Source organism: Copidosoma floridanum, unplaced genomic scaffold, assembly GCF_036245765.1.
Source record: "Copidosoma floridanum isolate Cflo_tuat_1 unplaced genomic scaffold, Cflo_Japanese_pri ptg000006l, whole genome shotgun sequence".
In the NCBI taxonomy this organism is placed as follows: domain Eukaryota; kingdom Metazoa; phylum Arthropoda; class Insecta; order Hymenoptera; family Encyrtidae; genus Copidosoma; species Copidosoma floridanum.
This window is the reverse complement of record NW_028321883.1, coordinates 15,227,956-15,248,031: the sequence shown is the minus strand read 5'-3', so window position 1 is coordinate 15,248,031 and position 20,076 is coordinate 15,227,956. Positions and strand designations below refer to the sequence as shown.

The 20,076-nt window shown below is 44.8% G+C and overlaps 1 protein-coding gene across 2 annotated transcripts in view; it reads left to right on the top strand.

The window, feature by feature from the left end:
• LOC106638643 (sialin-like) overlaps nucleotides 1-19,862 on the top strand; it is a 35,877-nt gene extending 16,015 nt beyond the window's left edge. The window contains exons 1-7 of one of the 2 annotated variants that reach the window (XM_014351913.2): nucleotides 12,419-12,466; nucleotides 16,652-17,020; nucleotides 17,703-17,985; nucleotides 18,489-19,074; nucleotides 19,147-19,279; nucleotides 19,360-19,601; nucleotides 19,678-19,862. In XM_014351913.2, the coding sequence (XP_014207399.2) occupies nucleotides 17,017-17,020; nucleotides 17,703-17,985; nucleotides 18,489-19,074; nucleotides 19,147-19,279; nucleotides 19,360-19,601; nucleotides 19,678-19,818 (1,389 nt within the window). In that variant the 5' untranslated portion in view covers nucleotides 12,419-12,466; nucleotides 16,652-17,016 and the 3' untranslated portion in view covers nucleotides 19,819-19,862. Of the gene's footprint in view, nucleotides 1-12,418; nucleotides 12,467-16,651; nucleotides 17,021-17,702; nucleotides 17,986-18,488; nucleotides 19,075-19,146; nucleotides 19,280-19,359; nucleotides 19,602-19,677 lie in introns of those variants that run through there. The other variant, XM_089598440.1, reaches the window with a different exon arrangement.
• Nucleotides 19,863-20,076: the final 214 nt, after the last annotated feature.

Here is a 20,076-nt window from a genome sequence, read left to right as displayed (position 1 = left end):
AAATCAGGGCGCCAACGAGGCAACACCTCCGACCCCGGCAGCAAGAACAGCGGCAAAAAAGCAGGAGCGCGTACATTATCCGCGTTTCGAAACGCAGAGCAAAAAGAAAGAGAGAGAAATACATAATTGGCCTGCTCTAAATCAGCCCCAAAAATGCGTGAAAGCCTCGTAAAAGGTTGCTGCTTGTGCTTCCCACATTTTTTCCCCCTCCAAACAAAAATGCAAAAAAGGACCGGAGCGGCGAAAAAATCACTATACACACACACGTACGGTACAGTGAAGTAGCACAAAACACTGCAGTGTGGAGAGCAGCTGGCCCCTTCGGTTTAAGAACATTAGCGGGCCCTAATAGCCCCTTGCCCGTGAGCTCTCCTTTAAATTGGGCTATCTCACACACGAGCCCCCCCCCTACCTTTTTTTATGCCCCGCCCTTCATTCCTCGGCCAAAATTCCTTCTTCTTTTGTGCTCTTCGTTCCTCCACCACCTCTATCTCTCTCTCGATTTCCCCCGTTCCGCTACTCTAAACTACTGTTTTAGTGCTAGTTACACACTCGGTTCGGCCTAGCTTCATTCCACCTCTTTGCCCCGTAAACACCTAATATATCCTCGAGATAACGAGGATGTGGCTGGGTTTTACGTTATATTAGCCGCGGGTTTGTTTGAGATGGCCATGCGGATGATGGGTGGCAGACATAGGCTCCTTCCTTTTCCTCTGCGGGTGTATACGACTAGGATGGACATGACTGGGGTACATGTATACATCTATTTTTTTTCTTCTTTTTTATGCACCCGTGCAATCGACATTATGCACCTTCTCATCGATATCATCTCTCTGGGTGCTGTCAAGGAATACCAAGTGGGAAGATATCTCATTAGCATTAAATTGTTATTTTTACAAACGAAATCGAGATTTCAAAATGTGATCTCAAACGCAATAGTCGGAATAATATCCAAACCACGGTGAGGTGGATTAAAACATGAAAGGAGTAAAAAAAAGAAAAAACACCTGAAATTAATGCCCACTCGAGCCAAAGGTCGATCAAACCCCACAGCACGACCAAAAGGAGTAACGTCAGTGGTGCTCGCGCGCGCTGCTTTTCCAGCACCTTTATTCACCCATCAATTCTGTCCGCTCGAGACGATTGCCCACAAACACACACACACATACACGGCCTCGGGTGAACATGATTTTTCAAGCTCGCTTAATTAAAACGCGCGAGTCCGCATCGCGCAACCTCCTCCTCCCCGAGTTTGTATACGTACAAACAACACCATGTTCGCTCCTTTAGCAAAAATGAAAAAAAAAAAAAAATAAAATAAGGGGATGAAGCAGCAGCAGCAGTCTTAAAACGCGTGAGTTTGCATTTCTCCTCCTACCATACCCGTGTATACAACGTACAGGTACAGCAACCAGCTTTTCTCCCGAGAGCTCGATGGTTAATAACGATTCCTTTGTTGCGCCGCTCTCTCGCGCACACTCGGGATATATAAGGAGCCGAACGAAGCGAGAGGCAAGACGAAGCGGCCCCGAGGGGGATGCACGTACACACACAGCCCAAGAGCCGTGAAGGATGAGCACGACCTAGCTAGCCCCTATACATACGTGTGCACGGGTAGCCGGAGGCCCGGTATGGTATATACACACGGGGTATTGGTCTGACCATCTGCGAGCGCGTGTAGGCGCAGCTCTTTTGCCGGTTGATCGATTTTTCGCGGATACATACGCGCGACCACATATATACACCAGAAAATTGATTTTCAATAGCCCGGGGAGCTATCAATTTTCCGAAAATTTTCCGACCCGGCGATTCGCCAAAAAGCAATGGATTTATAAATCTTCGATCCTTCTCGTAACGCGACGTCTCGAGCAAACTCAATTTAGGGGGAATAAAATCCTCTCGAGTGTTACGCGAGTACCTCGATAAACACGTATATGTATAGTGTAGTGGCGTGTGCACAAGTACAGGCAGTAGTAACAGACAGAATTGGGCAGCCAGGGGGAAGGGAATATGCCAAAAAGGCCTACTCGTACATACACGTGGAGGGTACATAAACCTGAGCGCTTACACGCGCCCGGACAGGAGGACAGTGCAAACTACTTTCCAAACAATGTGTACCACGTTGGATATATGTAGCGTGTGGTCGGAGGAGCTGGGACTTTACGAAGCTGGTGCTCCGTGCACGTAAACAACTACATGTCTCGTGTTACATGAGAGCGGCCAAATTGACCTTTATCCCGAGATTCGACGGAGCAGACAGGGAGGCAGGTGAGGGTGAAAAGTACATCAATACAAGAGATCATCGTTTTTACAAAGGAAATCGTATACGCGTGCGGGGACCATAAGAGCGCGTCAACGGGATACATCACAATTACCCGGCCATACCCGAGGAATCCCGGGTATTTCGCAAGTACTGGCAAGGGCTCTCCCCTTCCTCCCCGGGAGCGGTGGTCATTAAGCGCGTCCGTGAAAAACCGGGCGCGCGCTATAGTGCAGGAGCGGCATATCTCGCGCAATGCCCCGCGAGATAGTCCCCCGATCGAGCTCGCCGTGGAAAATAGAGAGATAAAAGGGGGAGGGAGCCACGCGCGCCGCCAGAGAAAACGAAGCCCAGGACGATAAGTGTAGGGACACGAGGATAAGATCCACGACGGAGATACGGCGCGAGCAGCGCCTCTGTACGCGTGTGTGCTACGAAAAGGAGGGAAACTTGCGCCGTATATACGTGTAGTGAGGCGCGAGTGTTTTCAAGGCTAGTGCCTGCAGCTGCTCTTTGGATACTCGCGCGTGTGTGTGTGTGTACATATTCCTCTCGGAAAAGATGATGATTTATCCAGCGCGTGGAAACGAAGATCGGGGCTGCGATTTTGACGTGCCCATCCATATTGGGCCCTGGATGTATGTATGGGTAAGAGGTGCCTCGACAAACGGGGTCGCGTCCGTACTTTTGGAGAACATCGAAAGGAGTGATCGTGTGTGTCTTTTTTCCGCGGAGGGAAACAAAGGCCCGAGATTGTGTGTGCCAGTGATGGCTGGCATTGAACATTTGCTCGTGAATGCGCTGTATATATATATGTACGATACAACGAGAGACAATGGGATATTAGGTGTCTGGCGCGGAATGGGTTGACGGGGAAGTGACTCGCTCGGGAAGTATCGCGATGACGCTTTGGTGACGTGGGACTCGAGACGCTGATGCGTGTGACCGATGAGCTTTGGTATGTATATATACAGATCAGCGAAATGTGTCGAGATGAGCGCGATGGCCTGGAAAGCCACGACTTGGCCTGATGTACGTGCTCGTGTGTTCCCCTATATATACAGTCTCTTCTGTGCCTATTTAACGATATATAGTTGCTCTAGAGGTAGGGAAATGCATAAGAAACTGTAATTTTTGGCAAAAATCATGATTAAAAGTCTATCACCCCTAGGAAAAACAGCCCACGAACCCCATCCGTCGGAAGCTAATAAATAAGGGTTTCCTCGGTTTTATTAACTCGGAGTCCCGTGGCTGGTGTTATTGGTGTTGATCCTGGCAGGCCAAACTTTTCGAAAACCCAAGGCCTAATATATACGTAACAGAAAAAAAAAAAGATACAATAATCACCTTCTCTCCCCACTCTTTTGCAGTACAGCTTATCAGGGTGGCTTAATTCCCCTTCGGTGTCGTGACGCGGAGGTTAATCGGCGCACCCCATGGCTGCATCTTTGATGAATAATCGGCTAGTATACGTATCATATATACTTGCCAAGTTGTAAGTGATGCCCATACACACACACAATTTGCTTTCTCGAAATTTATGTACTATTTAATACGGAAACAGTTTTAATTAAGCGCTACGCTGGCCGATATCGTCCCCTACCCCCACCTTCGAGTTGCCGAGGTATCATAATTCAACCCCCGCGTAATTTCATTAGGATGAGTTGTTGTAGCGGCGAAAAATTACACGTCTGCCGGCCTCGAGTTTAGCGGGGAAAATCGCTGGCTGGCCCATTATTAGACGCGTGCGCCGGCCGTTCGAGGTGGCGGATGATGGGGCTTTTTCTGGTTTACGATGACGCTAAAATGAAATGCCAGCTAGTGGCTGGAGATAGGGGGTGATTGCGGGTTTTGCCTGTGCAACGCCATTTTTCTCACTTTGGGCCATTATTTCGTGATCGATTGCCTTAAAACGAGCGATTTGGTCCTTAAAACGACGAAGAAAAAAAAAAAATCATCCGAATGTAGTTTCCTCACGTTGCAATTTTCCCACTCACAAATTTGTTTTACGTGTAAAAACTAAAGAGGGAAAGATCGGTATCGCGTACTCCTCTGGGACGTAAACCATACACGTGGAAGAGGCGACAGAGAGAAAGACTGGCCATATCGGAATGTCGGAAAACAAAGTGGTCGGGCGTACGGGGTGTACCTACAAGCTTCGTTTCGCATCGAGAGTACTTGTACCTATATATGTACAACCTATGTCGTGAAAGCACAGGAGGGGATCGTGTTTCACAGCGGGGGGAAATCGGATCGCCCAGCCCGTAATCAAAACATCTCGTGCCGACGTTTTTGGTCTGTTACCTGCTGCACGTGTAATACAGATGATGTGTGTATCTTAGATGGTACTTACGACGCTGTGGTACGAGACAATTTTCCCTCCTCTTTCTATCTTTTTTTTTTTTTTTTTTTTTTTTGCTTCAGTTTTGTTCTTCGTGGACCTACAGGCACTACCGATACACGACAGCGGACAATGTGTCGATGCCATTGTGTTCGCCAAAGCAATAAATTGATGATACACGATCGAGAAAAAGAAATTTCATTTTTTCATTTTTTTTATTTTTTTATTTTATTGCACTCGTATTCGTTCGAAATTACAGATAAGATCGACGCAAGAGTACAGTGCTTTCACGTCGACCGCGACTACTACGGATGCATAAATTAAAATTAACGAAAATAAATAAATCTTATCTCCCGTTCTTCGGGGCGATTTTTTCCTGTTCCCCGCGACCCATTGGCAAACATTTCAAGAATCCCCTTTGCCTTATCTGGCCATCTCTCGGCTGAGCTCGCTACATCATTTTTTCATTCCGCTCTCAGGTATGTGTATACATGCACTTGCTTTTGTTTTAAGAACATTTTTATGCATTGATACAACCACTCCTCGAGTTCTCCTTTGAGACTGAGAATAAAACTTATTTATACTGTTGACCAAACAGGCCGAGGAATCGTGAAGGTGTATAAATCCTTGCACGGACCCGCAGAAAGCGCGAAATACGCAACTTAGTCCTTAAAAGTTGTCGCTCGTTGCAGCTCCAAAAAAGTGTGATCCAATTCACAAAAACTATAGAGTAAAAAATATAATCCATACTCAAGATGGAACTTGCACCATACCTAATTGTAAGAATATAGTGATCTCTCGCGAGCAGATACCTGAGAAATGTACAGTCTCACATCCTATGGGAAGTCCTCTCGAGTATTTACGATCGTCTTAATAAAAGTATCGTCGCAGTCACGAACTCGCCAACTGAGGCACACGCTTATATCGGTGCACATTCATCGCACAAACGGCTAGGACGAAGGGGTAAAATGTCCTTTAATATACGACAAACTTTTATCTCGCTAATCCCTCGCTTGCGTATGTGTGTATACATCGCGCCACGGGAAGGTGCAGTCCTCGTTTCTGCATCTCCGGTGGAATCCACCATAGCCTGCCCCCATTCGTTCCTTCAAGTTTGCAGGGTCCTTTTTCTTTCCTTTACTTGGTTTCATTTGGGCATTCACTTTCCTCGTAACAAGTGAATGAAGAAAATTTTCCGATACACCCGAGGTGACAAATGTTTATCGGCTCCTGGGGTATTTGTACACACGGGAGAAGAATGTTAACTCTCTACAACCGTGTAAATTGCCCGAGTAATGCAAAGCGATAATGCGTGCGATTAAAATAATATTTGCATACCATTACTTCTTGGCTGCGTGCTATTTACAACAAACACGTACTCATGCGTATATATGTATATATTATGCACCGCATTATGTAAATAGACGCTTATTTTATCTTGCGCGTTTGAATATGGGTACGAAAATAAATTACCGGTGAGCGGCAACTTAATTTCTTCCTCCGACAGGTGAAAGCCGTATAGGTGCAACGAGTGTGTCTCGGTCTAACATACCAGTTTCTGAAAAGTCAAAGGTGTATCGTCAAAGCGCACAATTCACGCTTGCTTTACAACCTTTTAGGCGTAATTACGGACATGACGCAAACGCGTGGCTTATACGTGTTTTATTTTAGAATAATCAACGGATTAAACTTTTACAATCTGATAAAAAAAAAGATGATGGGACAACGTTTGAAACACAATAAAGCATTTCTGTAGACGCAACTGTAAGTTACAATTGATGTATAATACTTGCTTAAAAACAACACCAAAGAAATGTGATAAACAAGCAAGTATAGATCACTTGATATGTTGAACCAACAATGAAAAAGAAAAAAAAATCAACACAGGAAGATTACAGGGCTCTATATCCTCTTGTGTCAATCATAAAAAATAACAGGGCTCCCTGAATGTATAGTTGATGAAACGTCGATTCGATAAATTTACCACCATACGAAACCATAAAACACGCTCTAAACTTGAAACCTTAACACTCCCTTGGATGTACAGTCCGCAGGGACGGACGCTCGTTTTCAAAGCCACCGCCGGAGTACAATCACGAGACAGGGGGAGTACATAGGGTGCAGATACGAAGAGTTAATGCCAGACAATAATCTACAAGGTATTATACACACACACACACGTATACTTTCAGTCGCAAAAGGCCGGCTTATCAGATTTCCCTTGGCGCAAACATTTCGACGACACGCGCGTATGTATGTGCAGGGGATAAGAAAGCGAGTCTCCTTAATCCCATTGTGCAATCAGCGTATGATATGCACCGGTACATACGATATACGCGCGCAAGGCATCATAAGTATAAGCTCGATGGGGCGTGGGCGAGGGCTGCTCTCCGGTGGTGTAACTTACCTGGCTTTGTTATAAATATATACTCGGTACACCCGTCCCGTGCGTGTGCCGTGCCCGAGAGGAGAAACCCTTTATCGCATTACGGGTGTCACTTGTCCACGTTTTTTTCTTTTTCTTCGCTACACCCTCGCTCGTGAGCACCATGCCCACGCTTTTTTTTGGTCGATTGGACGCGACCGTTTGATTTTCGAAGCGAATTATCTACGCCCGTGCGATCATTTCCTATGCGACGCGCAATCACCGTCTCTTCGTTGTCATCGAGCTAAACTTTGTATTAATGGCACTCGTGGAGAGAGAAAAACAAAAATGTACATCCTCGTGTAAATAAATCAGCTTAACGACGCTCGGTTTGTCTCCTAATCCAGTGCGTCTCGTTATAGCCTCTTGTGTAACGATGGAGAGAGAGAAAAAAAAAAAAAATTGTCGTCGCGTGTACGACACCCATACCGATTAATCCCCGCGCACCTGTATTATAACGTCTCGTCTACCGATCTCCGGGAAAAAGTAAAAAAGCCAAATCCGTCGGGGAAAGAAAGAGAGAAGAGACACGCATATGAATGGCACGGGCATTAGCGTATTAAAATATCATGAGGTGGACGCGGGGGGAGGGGCATCGACGGGCTTCACGAGCAAACGAGGGACGTAGAGGAGTTTAATGCTCGGCTTAGTCCGGCTGATGCTCCTGCAGCCCGCGGCGTGTATTAAGCGGATCATATCACTCGTCAGGGAGACGATACGCGACGCGCCCTTCTTTCGTACATATGTTATGTGACCGGCTGTACGCGTTACCGTGTTCTTGGACTTGGGTGTATTAATACATGGGATCGAAAAATAGTATACGCCCTAATGGATTTTCAAGTTGGAACGTGATTTTTCGTGTCCTCGTTACACTTGTCACGCTACGTCCATATTTCAAGTATACCGTTGATTGCAGTAAACCCGACTACAACCGTCTGGATAGTCAAAGTGGACCAAATGGAAACGCTATAATACTTCCTTCGAAACCAAATCCAAGAAAATAATCTCCAAGCCACGTATTTTTTTGTACACAACGCACATAAACCCGATGCGCTTTGTAACGACAAACACATACACCTATATAGTTACAGTGGAAGCGAAAATGAAAAAAAAAAAAAAAAAAGCTATAAAGAACGGTCGAATCGGACTTGTCAGTGTAACAATGCACGACGACGCCCTCGAGGTGCCCCTCTCGGTTGTAATGCGCATATTTATATATACATGTGTCACGTATACTCTCCTTTCCACTATCGGAAATCACTCTCGTCTTTCGTCGTCATGTACTGCACACGTGTGTACGTGTATACACGCGAGGACCATCAGCTGAGTGTCGCGTGTATTGACGACGGGAATCGGACCCACTCTCTCTCTCTCTCTCTCATGTCCCTCGTTTATTCGTCGCTTCCTCGGCCACGAAGACGCGAGGACGTGCACCTCCTCGAGAGATTCATATTCATACCTCCGGAGGACCCCGAGATTTATCATTTTTTACAAACGAAGGGCAGAATTTTACCCGTTTATTTTGTTGTTCGCTTTCATTGCCAATGAACTGGTACTCGAGGACTTTCTCCGAAGGGGTGTGTGTATCTCCGTCACTCTGCTATTATCGCTCGAGCGACGTTTTAAACGCGAAACCTCTTGTATCTTCGGCCCCATCGGAGACACGCATCCCTCGGCTGTATAAGCGTCAGTTTTGATGAACCAGTAGCTGGAAGATGAAAAAAAAAAAAAAAAAAAAAAAAATAAGAGCAAAAAGCTACAACAAATAGACGCGCACGAAGCGAGTTGAAGCCTCATCTCGACAGAATTCGCGCCTCATTATAATAATCGCGACTCCTCATCCTCGTCGTGCCGTGCCCCCCGACTATCTATCCTCTCCTCCCTCCCTTCCTTAGCGTAATACACATATACATATACGTATACACATAGAAGTAACAGCAAAAGCCCAACGTTAGTAAGGGAGGGCCCACCACGCGACGCTAACTAAGCACATTTGTTATATGAAAGCAGGAGTGCTGTACAGCACGTATATATACATATAGTACTAGGATAGCAGCCGTGGGTGTACAGACTACTTGCATTTATGATGCAACGCGTCGTTGTCGTTGTACACCCTTGCACATCGCGATAGCGCTCGGTTGCCGCTGTACTTGCTCCACTATACTGTACGTATATATACAAGGTATACATGCGGGCAAGAGAGAAGCTGCGCGACACTCGCGTCTTGTTAGTCCTCGGCTACAAGATGTCCTCGTTATCGTCCTCCTCGTCGCTGCTGTGTACCGCTGTACGCAATGACGACTGCACACGCGCGCGAGGGAGGAGGAGACGATCTCCGCGTGCAGTGCTCGACAAAGCTGGAAATGGAACGTGTAGGTGGTGGCTCTCTGGTGCAGTGTGTTACGTGTGCTTATACCTATTCTCTCTCTCTCTCTCTTTCTGTGTGTACATTATATGTATGTCGCCGTGTCGAGGCTCCAGATTATGAGGATTGATAATTAAAATTGGAGGATGTGCCCTCGCACGTACACACAAATACCTATACTCTCTCTGCCTGTGTATAGTGTATTACAAGCGGGACGGAAGTTGAAGGGGCGCGCGGAATCGAGAAACTTCTCCCCGAGCGCATCTCATTAATTTCGTAACGGCACGTCCCCGAAAGAGTACGGGGTGTGGAGGGCTTTTTCTTCTTGAAATTGAATATGTATATACATATATGCATTGAAAAAAATTTCGCCTCAAAGTTCCCCGAAAGCGTGACACGGCGATAACGTGGACGGGCTCGCGAAATGTATCGCGCCCTCCTATTCATAATGTATAATACGAGGTATGCGTATATGTGTATACATATGTGTGTGAGGTACAGGTAGGTGCACCCCGTCACCTACTATTATTCGGGGCTTCATTAATCCTGAATCCCAAGTCCGGCGTTGTGTGGCTTTGGCAACGGCTCCTCATCGTGACTGGGCCGAAAGACGAGGGAGACCTAACGAAGGTGCATTCACGGCACATATACAACCCTTCGACGACGACTCGTCACTATCATGCGTGTTCCCTTGTGCATAGTATATATAAATATGCGTCGCGGTAAAGTCGATTTTTGCACCACGTAGTAGCTTGTTGATTGCCACGAGAGCCCGCGTGTACGTCAATGTGTATGGAGAGCTCCGCTCGGTTAATTGGCTGCGTGACAGCGGCGAAATTTCGGTCGCCAAAGGGCTTAGCTGATATTATATCTATGCCGAGGATTCGTGTTTTCGTACGCCCGATTGCGTAATTATTTTTTTGATTACGTTTCGCTCGAGGATAATATACCTGCGTCAAGGGGGACCAAAATATAACTTTGCTCGCAACAAACTCGTCCAAACAATGGCCCTATACTCCGTGAGGCAATGTATGCACCTTTTCTTATTTTTCTCCCCTACCGAAGATCGAAGGAGTCACGCCACAGTTGCCATGTACTCATCAGCCGCGGAATAGGGCCAACGGCGAACAATGTACATCCATCCGCGTGGCCCAGTTTTCCTCTTATCTCCGGAAAAAGAGAGAGCCAAAACTCCGAGTGCGCGTGGATTAACATCGACACAATGAAAGAGAAAGAGCGAAAGCTCGGGAGGGGTATGTATAGATAAACAAGGCTCCCAGTCCTGGTGTGCACTAGATTCGTGGGTGGCTGCGAGAGATGGAGCGTGCGTTATGAGTATACGAGAGAGAAGGGGGGAGAAAGATGAAGAAGTGCACCGAAGGGGGCGAAGCAGGAAGAAGATGCGGGCCATTGTTTATAGGAGGTCCGAGAAAGTATTTTTTTCCTTCCTCTTTGCGAGCCCAACACCTGCTCATCCTCGCATTGTGCAAAGCTCGAGTGCCCGCGAAAAGTATCCGATTTGTTTTTCGCCCCCGGCTCGACGGCTATACTGTTTTTTTTTTTGTTCATTTTCGCGGTTAATGCAGCGATGGGCAACGGTACACGCGACTCTAACGAGGCAGCGGGGTTAAGCCACCTGCCACATGAAAATCGCAATCACTCGGGTAATTGAATTCGTCGTGGGTGGAATGAGCATTCGTGGATTACTTTCAATGTATACGAAGAAATGATAAAAAAAAAGAACATCTCGTCTGCGTGTTCATTGATAACTAATTTGTGCGCAAGTGATGCCAATTTGTTTGTCCAGTCGTTCGTCTCACGCCCAATCGAAGCAAGCCGCTTAGCACTCGAATGCGTGTTCCCCTCTCCTCTCGACTCTTCCGAAAAATCAACGCGCGCCAATGACGCCTCCACATTCGTGTAGCGAATCGAGCAATCATCGCTCTATACGCGTCTCTCTTTTCCGGAGGCTCGGCATTGTCATCGCGGGCGAGACGAAAAAAAAGACGTTTGCCACTCGTCATTGGTGCTAACGAAGCTCCCTGGCTCCTTTCCATCACGTTCAATCAGCTCGTCTCGTCGTATAGTCGCAACTTCAGCAGCTGCCATTTATTATTTATTTCTCTCTTTTTTTTTTTTTTTCATCCCACTCTATATTTATATTTTCGGTCGGTGCCTGCAGTCGTGCAGATAAGATTGTTGTTGTTACCATTCAAAGATAAATTAACTCGCCTGCCGAAGGAAACGGTGGGTAGAGATAAGAATACAAATTGGATCTGATAAGTGAGGGCAGTATAATAGTCCGAGGCCCGTTACTATTTTGACACCCAAACAGCTCATACGCGCTTTCTCTCCCTCTTATTTTCAACGAGAATTTCAAATAAGGTTGCATCGATGCGTGGAGCAACTGCTTACTATCGGGAATCACATTTTATGTTCTTTCTGATGATTCCATCGAATACACTACTCTGGAATTTTGCTTTTTTTTTCATCATCATAGAGTATACTAATTAAAAAACTAAAAATAACGTTGCGTTGTCGTTTGAAAATAATTTTAAAAATACAACAAAACAGATACTCCATTCGGCTCTTATAAACCTACCAAATGGACTGTTTAAACATAAGCACACAATTTTTCACTTAATAATCTGGCTCGTTATCCGAATCACTTAATCATCAATGTTTTTTTTTGTTTTTTTTTCACACAAGCTCAGCCAATCACACACGCGCGGAGGCTCCCACGTATTGTTTTCTCCTCTCCATTAATCGTCGACTTTTTATACATCGAACCCTACCCAATCAATAACGCAAGCGTCGGTAAAGGCATCCAATAATCAAAATACGAGTCAGTCGCGCGCTTGGATGTGTCCGCAACTGCAGAGAGCCGACGATCGCGCCGCCACGAAAAAATTGTCGTGGGTCTCACGAGCTCGGGACACCTAATTTTTAGTGTAGCCGGTGACCAGCGACTGTGTGAATTATACGTACGCGCGCTTATTACGTGAAAAAAAACACGCGACACGTTTTAATTGCCCTGAATTGAGCGGTTGCAGCTTCCGGTTTCCTCGTCCTCGCGTAAGTTGCGCAACTTTTTTTTTTTTTTTTATCTATTACACTCCTGGTGACATTTACAATATGTTTTTGGTACTTACTGTTGTGATGAATGCATTCACGTAGTACTCTTTATTACTTGGCGTAAATAAAAAATAATGACGAAAAGAGCGTAGGTACTGAATCCAGGCATTTTATTATTCTTTTACGATTGGAATAAAAATTCACAAATACTTACGTAAAAAAGAAAAAAAAAAAAAAAAAAAAAAAAAAACAAAAAAAAACCAAATGGGCAAACACAACGAATGACAGTTACAGATCCAAAAGTGCTTACCTGTACATGAATAATAAATCGTATAGAAAATCTCATGGTGAAAAACAAAAGTTTCAAAACCCACCGGAAAGTCAGATTAGAAATTCAATCCATCCGGAATAATCACTCCCTTCCCTCCCAAAACCATCGTGGGTAAACCGACCGATCAGCACCGTATAATATCATGTATATAGGTGTACGAGCACGTGGCGAGCCACTATACACGCAACGAACGTATATACACATATACATGAATAATTAGAGTCACGGCTTTTGTCTTATCGCCTATACGAGTATACCTGTAATTTTTTTTATGAAAAACCGGATACGTGCGTACCTACGTGTACACCAAACGGGCGTGGGGTACCGTACCATCAAAATTGGTTACGAGCCGAAAGTGCAGCGTAACGATGCGCCCATTGGTACAACCCTCGATACATGCTATACGCGTATACGTAGTGCTAGCTGGTGATGGATATTAATGTCGAGAATGAAAAAAAATACATATAGACGAGATTCCGGCCCTCCCCGTGATTGTACACAATGTATCGGCTGATATCGCGGGCAGATAGGGCGGATTAGAAAAAGGTGGAGTGCGATACGAATGAAAGTAATCCCATCATCTTTGTACCAATACACGAGAAATAAAAGGACGATATTTTTGCGCGGGCACGTCACACGGGAGTTATTTGCAATTGTACACATTACATGCGGGGCCCACAAGCTTTTCCCGAACAATTAACAATCCAATAGCACTAGCGTAGGTATGTACATATGTATGAACACCCATTCATTCTGCTTGTGTTACCAACTCGCGGTGTAACCGTACGAGAAGGAAAGCCAAGTCGGATAAAAGCAGGGAAGAGAACACGAGCAGGCAAAGGTGGAGGGCTCGCGTTTCTCGGAAGGCTCCTTTGCATTAAACGTTCTCTCTCTTTCTCTCTTCCTCCAGAGCAGCGTATAGAACTGCGCTGCGGTGACCGCGGCCTCTCTCCCGCGGAATATAATATACGACGACGCCGAGGCGGAGGTGAGCCGCGATACATTTTTACGGCATGCCATGTGTATAGTCTCCTTTGGTTTTTTTTTTTGTTTTTTTTTGCATGTATCATGTGTGTTGGGAATAAGGGGGTAGGGTCTTGTGTATATGATCCCACCGAATCTCTTTGGGTTATTGTTCCATGGGTGCAACGTTCGTTATTTTCATCAATAAGTGTATACAAGTAGTATTATCTTTGAATATTAAACAGGTTTTTCCAAATGAAAATTCGTGCATGACCTTTTTTCATTACAGGTGATTCGATTCAACGTAGCTATATCCATTCCAAAGATCGACCTTGTTGTTTAATATTTATTATTGATCAGTTCATAACGTTGCATACTTAACAAAATAATGGCCATTACTGCGTTATCTTTTGCGACGTTTATCAATTAGATGGTAATATTACATAACCGGTAACCAATTGAATCTACAATTTCATCGGTATACCTATATATATATATATATATATATATATATATATATATATATATATATATATATATATATATATATATATACGATGCTACGATTTTTCGGAACGAAAATAATTACCGAGTCATTAGCTGCGGGTGTTAAAAGGTACCAATGCACGTGTACGTTCTCACTGCTCGGTTTAATTAATTAAAAGTGCGCGCAAGGACCCACATACTTATCATATCCCGTTAAAAGTTTATTAAAACCTGCCGAAAAAAAAAAAAAGGATTTCCTATTTTTCATATTACCTCTACTCCACGCACTTTATTACATGGTTGAAAACGCGAGATAATTTTATTCGTGCTTTTCTCAATTTAATTAACGCGCCCATACGTAATTTCGCTTACTCTGCGAAAACACATTACGTTTTCACAGCAAATTTTCCCTCACCTGATGCTCATTCACACGTAGGCACGTAAAACGTAATTAACTAATTAAAAATATGTTAAAATTTCTTAATTCCCGTCCACCGAAGGTCGGCAGCATACAATATAAATTCATCATCTGCGCATCGATTTATTTTTAAAACTGCACTCTCAGTTGCACATAATGTAATTGGCACGCGTTCCTTTACATAATTTAGCGAAAAAAAAACAAAAAACAAAAAAAAAACACGAGTTAATAACCAATCATTACTAAACCAATGCGACAACAGTCATTCAAATGTATCGACGAATCCATTGCGCCAATCTTATCGAACAACCGTGTCATTGGAAAGAGACATGATCATCGCGACGATACGTCACCCCAAAAATTATCTAACAGATAACAACGTGAAATCATCACAGCGAGCGAAAAGTCAGTCACTCTCCGTCCTTCCTACACGCAGCGGTCTCCGGTAGAAAAGGCACTTGCCGCGATAGACCGACAGTTATCATCGTTTTTGCACAGTTGTTACGCTAACAAAACCAAAGAGAAGAGAGAAAGAGATCAACTTAATTATCAGTTCCCGCCATAAAAAAACAGTGACGTAGTCGCTCGAGCCTCCGGTTTTACGAAACGCAACTCTATCGCCAATTATTCCCCTCGTAGTGACCATTAATCTACCTCTCGTAGCGTTAACATGCGTACCAAAAGAGCGAGTACAGTGTTTTTCGATAAACTCGAGGGGGAAAACAACGAGTGCACGATGAGGAACGTTGCACCGCTTGATTTCGTTGTAGGCTTTTTGATAAGTGAGCGGCTTGCAGCGATAATCCAAAGTTCGCCGCATAAATCGAGGAATAAAAGCATCTCCGCCAATCGAACGGAATGTATACGTCCTTATCTCCAAAGTTCTCGAGCAAACAAAAAAAAAAAAAAAAAAAAAAAAAAAAAAAAAAAAAAAAAAGAGGAGTAGGACGGGTGTCGTCGAATAACTTGAATTTTAATACGCGCCGGAGGAGGAGGAGGTACGTCCGTGTGTTCGTACGTCGCTGACGGAATAATTTAGCGGAGGGCAAACATTTCAAAAAGTCATCGGCTTTTGTCGGGGGAGGGGTGGGGGCGAGGAATTTGTTTTCGTTTAGCGCTAGGGATATTGTCTTTTTTTTTATGCCCGGCAAGTAAAGTGATTTTTGGATTTGATGGGTCAAGTGGTTGGCAAATTTGTTCGGCAATGTGATACTTGGTTTTCAGGCACTTTGGTAAATGGATCTCGACTCTTAGCGGGTACTGGATGGAAGGTAAATTTTGGATTTCGGAGCGATCTCGCGGCTCGGTTTTGCACACAAAGACGCCAGGAGTTTTACCACCAAGCAAGACTGTTTAATCAATCAGGATGGTTATTAAATAATAAAATTTTAGTTGATTTAACGCGACGCGTGAAGGAATCACGGTAAAAAGATTATTTCGATTGCGGATGATAAATTTACTGGCTTCGATGCTTTCGCGTCATATAATTTTTGCCAGGTAATAAGACTGACGATAAAATTTGTACGTACAGCGACTTAACGAGCTTTTCATATTTTACAAGCGAAATTAGATAACGTCAATTCGCGTTCAGTGATTTTTCAAACAAAGAGTTAAAACATTTTTACGCGAATTCATAAAACGGATACAATTTATGAATAACAAAGGCCAAATGTACCAATAAACGTTGGTGGCCTCGGTCAAGGATAAAAAACAGCAAATTATCGGTCTTTTGAAATAAATGACATTCACCTTTCACAAAACGTAAGAAAATTAACTTGAGCGCCTCTCAAGTTGTGTAATAGATAACGCGACGCGCTCACCTACTTCCAACAACTACACATATATATATATATATATATATATACATCTGTTGTTAAAATTCATGACTATAATACGGTGTAGAAAACACACTCGGAAAAAAAAATTATTATTTTACGATGTACGAAATGAATGACAAACAACAACGTTTTTAATTTTTATGTTGCAGAAAGTATAAAAATACATTCAAAAGAGCCTCACTTGACCGAACCAACAGCAACGAAGGAAAAAAAAAAAAAAAGATAAACAGTAAAGAGCACTCCTCTTTTATTTTTATTTTTTAATCGCCAACAGCAACAGAAGAAGCAGCTGGCACGCTAACCTCCCATTCGATGCCGATAGGACAAAATCAACGTGGAAGACGACGACGACGGCTGACGCGCGGCAGCGTTACTGTCCTTATTACCGGATGATCGAATAAGATTTTACCTCGTCCGCAGCAGTGGTTGATACACACCGGTGCACACACGCGCCCGAGAGCTGGTCATCGGCGTTTATTTTCTTTGCGTCTTTTTTCCTTTCACATCAGCCAAAATGAGTGAGTATTGTAACGACAACGCGCTTCTATATACATATACAATGATTCGCCGGATCAAATTTGATCGCTGATTGGTTATTGATTTTTTTTGTTTTGCTCCTGCCTCGGTGGAGCGAGCTAATCGACGATAATTTGGGGGGTCTCGGGGAATGGGTTTTTCGATTTCGTTTTGACGATTCGGGTGCAATCGGTATGGCTATGGAAAGTTGCTCGACCTGTGGGGGTTAACGAGTTCCGAGAATGGGGTCGAAGGGCTTGCTGTTGCGCGCATTTTGGCGGTAATCGGTGAGGAGGGTTGAAAATTAACAACCAAGTATATCCAAATAAATATTCAAATGCTCAAAAATGACTTTGACACTATTTTTCTTATACATTGTTTGATGTTTTTTTTTTTTCTGCTGGAAAACGTCTGTTGTTAAATTACATTTAAGGGACGAAAAAAAAAAAACTACAACGCAGGATTACAATTTATTTATAAAATTTATAGATACCTGGATCTGATAACTCGTAATGAATTGATAATATTTATCACTAATAGATAAACGTAAAACTGGTGCCTGAAATTATGTTTAAACTAAAGCTATTAACGATTGAGTTTGACTAAAAATATTAGCCTCTTTTCCCGATGACAATGAACTATTGAACAAAAAAAAAAGGCAATGACCATGACATGGGTTTACAGTAAAGTACGTGCGCTTCGTCTTCGCTTTGATGCTGTGCATCGCCAACATGATAATCTACGGTTTGAAAACTAACATGGCAACAGCCATAATCGGCATGGTAAAGTCAAAGAAGGGCAACGCCACGGCGGAGGTCAACCAGTGCCCGGCGTACGTCAACAGCGACGGAGCCCCGGACATAGACGGGCCCTACGACTGGAGCCCCGTCGAGCAGGGCCTCCTCGTCAGCTACTACTTCGTCGGCTACCTCGTCGGCATGTTTCCCTCCGGATACTTTGCCGATCGGTGGGTACACAACACAACACGCACCCGCTCATTGTGCTGAGAAACACAAAAAATATGCGCCGCGCCGACTTTTAACAGGTGCACCCGTGCAGCTCGCGAAATACATCCGATACCGGAGCGCTCGCGCGTGACGCTACACACACACACACAGCCGTTTCTAAGCGCGTACACGACTTGCTTGGCCATAAATATAACCTCGAGTGACCCTGATTTGGCGTGTGTTGCGTTACGACCGTTAACCCGATGTAATTGCTGACGCTTGAAAGTTACATTTTATTCTTTTTTATTGCCGTTTCTTTCTTTTTTTTTTTTTTTTTTTTGCACGAAGCTATGCAAATACCATCGTGGACAACTGCGCGATAAAATATTACCAGCTGCTCTATTGGGTGAAAAAACACGGAGAAAGCGAGTAGCGCGGGCAGTTTATCCCGGTCGAGACGAATTTTTCAAAAACTGGTCCATATAGGCGATTAATCACGGGCGCCGATTTCCCATTTTTAAAGCTTCAACACAAAGTGGGTGCTGTTGATCTGCGTGTTCTTCAACGCCATGTTCACGCTCCTGGTGCCGGTCTGCGCGGACTCGCTCTACGCGCTGTACGTCCTGCGCTTCGCCACGGGCCTGGTGAGCGCGGCGAACCTGCCGATCGTCAACGTCCTCGTGGGCAAGTGGGTCGTGTACGAGGAGAAGAGCATGTGGGTGGGCATCATTTACGCCGGTACGTCGATTGGCACGGTCATCTCGATCCTGACCTCCGGCTGGATCATGAGCTACATGGGCTGGCAGATGATATTCTACATACACGGCACCCTGCCGTTCATCTGGTGCGTCGTGTTTGCCCTGTTCTTTGCCGATAATCCCGAGACGCAGAAGTACATCACGGAGGAGGAGAGACAGCTGTTGATCAACTCGTACGGGCATCGCGGCCTCGGGTCCAAGAAGGTCGACGTGCCGTGGAAGGCCATCTTCACGTCGGTGCCCTTTTTGGCCCTCATATTTACCAATTTCCTGGGCAACTTTACCTGGTACTTTTTGCTCACTCAGATGCCCCTCTACATGAACAAGATGCTCAGGTTCAACATCAAATCGGTACGTCGATGCTTCATTTGATATTTTTACTATATAGACGCTGGGTGGGTATAACTTTGGGCGTTTTTGCAGAACGCCACGATAACCTGTATGCCGTACTTGTTGGGCGCCTTCGTCAACTCCTTGCTTGGAAAGTTTTTGGACCTCGGCCGACAGAAGGGGTGGTGGTCGCAGACCGTGGCCCGAAAAGTCGCCGTGGGCATAAGTAAATATATACAAACGACCCTCCTCCTCCCCCTTAAATGCTTGGGTGTGTCAAACGGGTGCGCTTTGTGTGGTTGACAGGCTGCCTGCCGGCGAGCGCGCTGCTGCTGATAATTGCGTACATCGGGTGCGAGCGCAACGCCACGGTGTTCATGCTCTGTCTGTGCATCGTCACGTCCGGGGCCATTTTCGTGGGCCACCTGTGCAATCAGAACGACCTCGCGCCCAACTACGCCGGCATCCTCATGGGCATCACCAACACGCCCGGCACCATACCGGCCTTCGTTCTGCCCGCCTTGGTCGGCGTGTTGACGGAAGGAGGGGTGAGTTTCGATTTGTTTGCTGCGTTGTTTTTTCCAGGTGATTGAATTTTTCATCAAAATTCACTGTTCTTCGCAGCACACGTTCGCTAATTGGCGCATCGCCTTTTGGATAAACATCGTCGCGCAACTGCTGGCCTTTACCATCTTCACGATTTTCGGTTCGGCCAAGATACAGGACTGGAATTACCCGGGTGGCGTGCCACCGACGACCGCGTGAATCTAAACATTCCTTACTTTTTTTTTTTTTTTTTCCATACACAGATCTCGTTCGTTTTTTCACACGCGAGTGCTTACACTTGTGGACGTATTAGAGACGCGTAAATTTTTACGAGAGCGACGCTGCACAGTCTTCTGCAGCTGTGCGACATGTCTGAGCAATAATATAATTGAAAAAAAAAAAATAATAATAATACAAAATACGAAGCAATTGTAAATAGTACACCTGTATTTGTCTTTAGATTTCATCGTTTCAATG